Source organism: Mesoplodon mirus (genome assembly GCF_964341445.2).
Source record: "Mesoplodon mirus genome assembly, chromosome: 11".
NCBI classification, from domain to species: Eukaryota; Metazoa; Chordata; class Mammalia; order Artiodactyla; family Ziphiidae; genus Mesoplodon; species Mesoplodon mirus.
In genome coordinates, this window is record NC_138987.1 from 96,663,039 (window position 1) to 96,667,165 (window position 4,127).

Below are 4,127 nucleotides of genomic sequence, written 5' to 3' on the forward strand. Positions count from 1 at the left end.
TGGCTCTAAATTAAGATCTAAGAAAAGCTAGGAGCTGTGGGCAGAGGAAGTGAGACGGAAGGAAGCCAGAGAAGTGAGAGTAGACCCTGGGGTGGGGAGGTAACAGGGACCTGGGAAGTTGTGTAGATAGGGGCTGGGGGCTAGACAGGGGACTGTTCTGGGGGTTCCCCTCCCCGCTCCCCAGCCGCCCGCCGCAAGAGGATGCTTGCAGCCATGTGTCCTGAGCGGGAGCAGCATAGCTGGCAGCCACAGCTGGGAGGGGAGGTGGAAGTGAGCTGGTGGATGAATGAGCCGGGGAAGTATTCAGGACAGGGCTGGGGTGTGACGACCCCTCTCTCCCCCAGTAAAGGCTGAAAATCTGGGTCATCTCTGAGGAAGATCTCGGACATGGAGTCCAGAATGTGGTAAGTCTGGCCCAGCAGGGGAAGCTTGGAAGCCACTTTCCCTGGGGTCTTGGCCCTTTCCCTCCTAGGCCCACCCAGGACCTTCCATCCTGAGGGCTAGACCCTAGGAAGATGGGAAATGAGACCAGTCTTCCCAAGGCCCACCTACTTTTTGCACAGAGTCTTGGAGGGAGGCGGCCTGTCCTCTGCACACATAAGCCCAAGATGGCCTTGGTTTCACCCGCGCGCTCTCTCCCTTCCCGCAGGCCTGCACTGCTGCTGTCCCATCTCCTCCCTCTCTGGCCACTGCTGTTGCTGCCCCTCCCACCGCCTGCTCAAGGTTCCTCCTCCTCCCCTCGGACCCCACCAGCCCCAGCCCGGCCCCCCTGTGCCCGGGGAGGGCCCTCAGCCCCACGCCACGTGTGCGTGTGGGAGCGGGCACCTCCACCAAGCCGTTCCCCGCGGGTCCCAAGATCACGTCGGCAAGTCCTGCCGGGCACCTCGCCCCCGGCCACCCCATCAGGCTTTGAAGAGGGGCCGCCCTCATCCCAGTACCCCTGGGCTATTGTGTGGGGTCCTACAGTGTCTCGAGAGGATGGGGGGGACCCCAACTCTGCCAATCCTGGATTTCTGCCCCTGGACTATGGTTTCGCAGCCCCGCATGGGCTGGCCACCCCACACCCCAACTCAGACTCCATGCGGGGTGATGGAGATGGGCTTAGCCTTGGAGAAGCACCTGCCACCCTGCGGCCGGTCCTTTTCGGGGGCCGCGGGGAAGGTGAGTGGGAGTTGGGGAGGTTGGTAGGGATTTGGGGGTGGGGAGGCTGGCTGAAGACTCTAAAGAAAGCAGCAGAGGTCCTGCCTGTTAGCTCCTTCCACAAATGTGTCAGGGACTAACGCTGGCACAGGAGGCCGAGATCAAGATGCATGTGAGCCTCAGAGGAGCTCAGGTCCGCTGGAGAAGACAGAGGTGTAAACACTCGGGGATGAGTCAACGTAATAAATGCTCTAATGGAGGCGCGCACAGCACGTTTTTAGGCAGAGAGAGAAGGGAGAGACTACTTCTGCCTGGGGATCAGGACACCCTCCAAGAATTGACATTTAAGCTGGACCTTGGAAACAGTGGGAGTATTCCAGGCAGAGGAAATGAACGAGCCCTTCAGGGTGACATCTCGGCTCAGGGAGCGCTGAGACGGGGCCAGTGGTCTGGGGGTGGGGCCGGGGTGGAGATGGACGTTTCCAGCCCGTAGTTTCTGTGCAGTCTCTCTGGCCTTGGAACCTCCTCCTCATCCCATATATACAGAAGATTTGGGGAAGTGGAGAAAAAGGATTTGGGAGGAAAAGAGCTGAAAACTCTGGGGAAAGCCGATGATAAAAATAAAGCGGGGAGGCTCCAGAGAAGCAGAAAGAGTTGGGCAATGTGGCTTCAGACGGCAACACTCCAACCCCACCCCCAGCCTCTCTCGGCTCCCCCCACCTCGGGCCTCCCTAAAAATTTCTCCCTACCCCAAGCAGGTGTGGACCCTCAGCTCTATGTCACAATTACCATCTCCGTCATCATTGTTCTCGTGGCCACTGGCATCATCTTCAAGTTCTGGTAAGCTGGGGTGGGGGGAGGAGATGCTGGCATCCCCATCAATGTTTGGCTGCATTTGGCTGGAAGGAGGGAAGGAGCCAGGGCGGCAGTTTTGCTGGCTGTGGGATAGGAAGTGGTGGATTAAGGCAAGACTTTGGGAAAAGGTAGGAAGGATTCGGGTGGGGGAAGCTCTGAGAAATGAGTGCAGATTCCTTCTGGGGAAATACAAGGGTGATGGGAGGGTGGGGAGTCATTTGTGTGCACGGGGGCTTTGGTGGCCACCCCTTGTCCCCATATCCTCCATGACCCATTCTGCAGAGCCCCTTCTTAAGGCTGCCTGGGGAGGAGGGAGAAAAATCCGAGCTTCCTTTGCACACACTTAATATCGGGTCGTGCAGTCCTTCCCACTTTACTGCAAGAATCATTAGACTGAGGTGTCCAGGTCATTAGCTGACTTTGAACTAGAACTAAACCTGCCAGGCGCCTGCTGCGGAGGGAAATGGCTCTGCTGGGTATGCGTGGGGGAGAGGCGGTTCTGGGGGACTGTGTGTCTGGGGGGAGGAGCTACTCATTCTGTGGATCTGAACCAGGCGAGAGGGTGGTTTAGATTCCCGAGCCCCCTGGCGGGGAGAGGAAGTGGTTTTGTGGACGCGGTCTCAGGACACGGGGCTTAGGGACCTGTTAGAGGCTGGTTTCTCTGCTGTAGGATGTTGTGGGTGCCTGAGGGAGGCTAGGGGCGACCAGCGCTGGAAGCCCAGGTTGGGGGCTTCCTGAGTGTGTGAGAACCTCTTTCCTTCCGGGGCACCAGCTGGGACCGCAGCCAGAAGCGGCGCAGGCCCTCTGGGCAGCAAGGTGCCCTGAGGCAGGAGGAGAGCCAGCAGCCCTTGACAGACCTGTCCCCAGCCGGGGTCACTGTGCTGGGGGCCTTCGGGGACTCGCCCACCCCCACCCCTGACCACGAGGAGCCCCGAGGGGGACCCCGGCCTGGGATGCCCCAGCCCAAGGGGGCTCCAGCCTTCCAGCTGAACCGGTGAGGGCAGGGCAGAGGGCTGGGAGGGTGGGCAGGGGAGGCACCTGGGGCTGCGATGGTGGGATTGGGGCGCTCCCTCCCGGGTGGGTGGAAAGGAGGCAGACCTGCCCCCCCACCCTGGGAGACTGGACCCCTCCTCTCCGGGGGCACCCTTCCATCTCCCGCTGTCTGTGGATCTGCGTCCTGTTCTCATGCTGCCATTTAACTCCAACTCTGCCCTCTTAACCTTGATCCCTTTTATTTCTTGGACTGCCCTCTCGATTCTGGCCTGCCTCTTGGTTCCTGATGGTGCCCTTTCCCTTTTCCTCTCAGGATTCCCTTGGTGAATCTGTGATCCCCCCCAAGCCTGGGCTGCCACCAAGCAGGGGGCCAAGGGGCCGGCACAGCCCCCATCCCGCTGAGGGCAGGGCGGCCGTGGGCGCCTCGGAACACTCGCTAGCCCGCGGGTGAGCGCACCTGCTCAGCCTCCTTTAGGTGGGGGCCTCACATATCTGTGGCTTTTGGCCCCCGGCCCCGCCCTGGCACACTCACATGAGAGCCTTGCACACTCGCCTCTCCCCTCACGAGCCACTGCACACACTCACCCTCTTGTACGGCCAGTCTCCCTAGCCACGTCTCTCCCCTCCGCGGATCCCTCACGTCCTCCCTTTCGTCTCACACTGTTCCCTTTGTCTTCTCCCACGTCCCACCCATCGCTCAGTGGCCCATCACTCAGAGGTCAGTGGGTGACTCCCGTGGACTCTGGTGTGCATGTCCCGGCCCCGCGCTGTGGCGTCGTGTGTCCTGCTCACACTCTCGCCTCATGAACACCCACTGATTGAGTTTCTGTGGCCCCTGCATGCTGCCCCGGAGGTGGGTGGGAGGTGAGCTGGGGGCTCCGTGCGCCTCCGTCTGTCACGGTCCCATCCCGCTCCGCTCATGTGTTTCGCTGTCTCCCCCATCCCGCTCCGAGGGCACGAGCCCTTTTTACCCTGAGGGCTCCCTGGGGGAGTGGGAGTACTGAGGGCGCAAACTCCTACCCCCTCCACTGCTAAATTCTGTTGTCTGGGAGATGGCTTTTGGGGAGCCACCTGCTGCACTACATGAGAAAGGGGCTCCCATTTGCCCTCCCCTGCCTCCCAGGTCCTTCTGTCTCGTC

The 4,127-nt window shown here is 60.8% G+C and overlaps 1 protein-coding gene across 1 annotated transcript; it reads left to right on the forward strand.

The window, feature by feature from the left end:
- Nucleotides 1-387: 387 nt before the first annotated feature.
- PIANP (PILR alpha associated neural protein) lies at nucleotides 388-3,357 on the forward strand (the record flags this gene model as incomplete). The annotated part of the gene is made up of 5 exons (XM_082635566.1): nucleotides 388-404; nucleotides 650-1,161; nucleotides 1,899-1,980; nucleotides 2,768-2,989; nucleotides 3,302-3,357. 5 exons carry the CDS (start codon nucleotides 388-390, stop codon nucleotides 3,321-3,323), a joined length of 855 nt encoding a protein of 284 aa, XP_082491692.1. The 3' UTR covers nucleotides 3,324-3,357.
- Nucleotides 3,358-4,127: the final 770 nt, after the last annotated feature.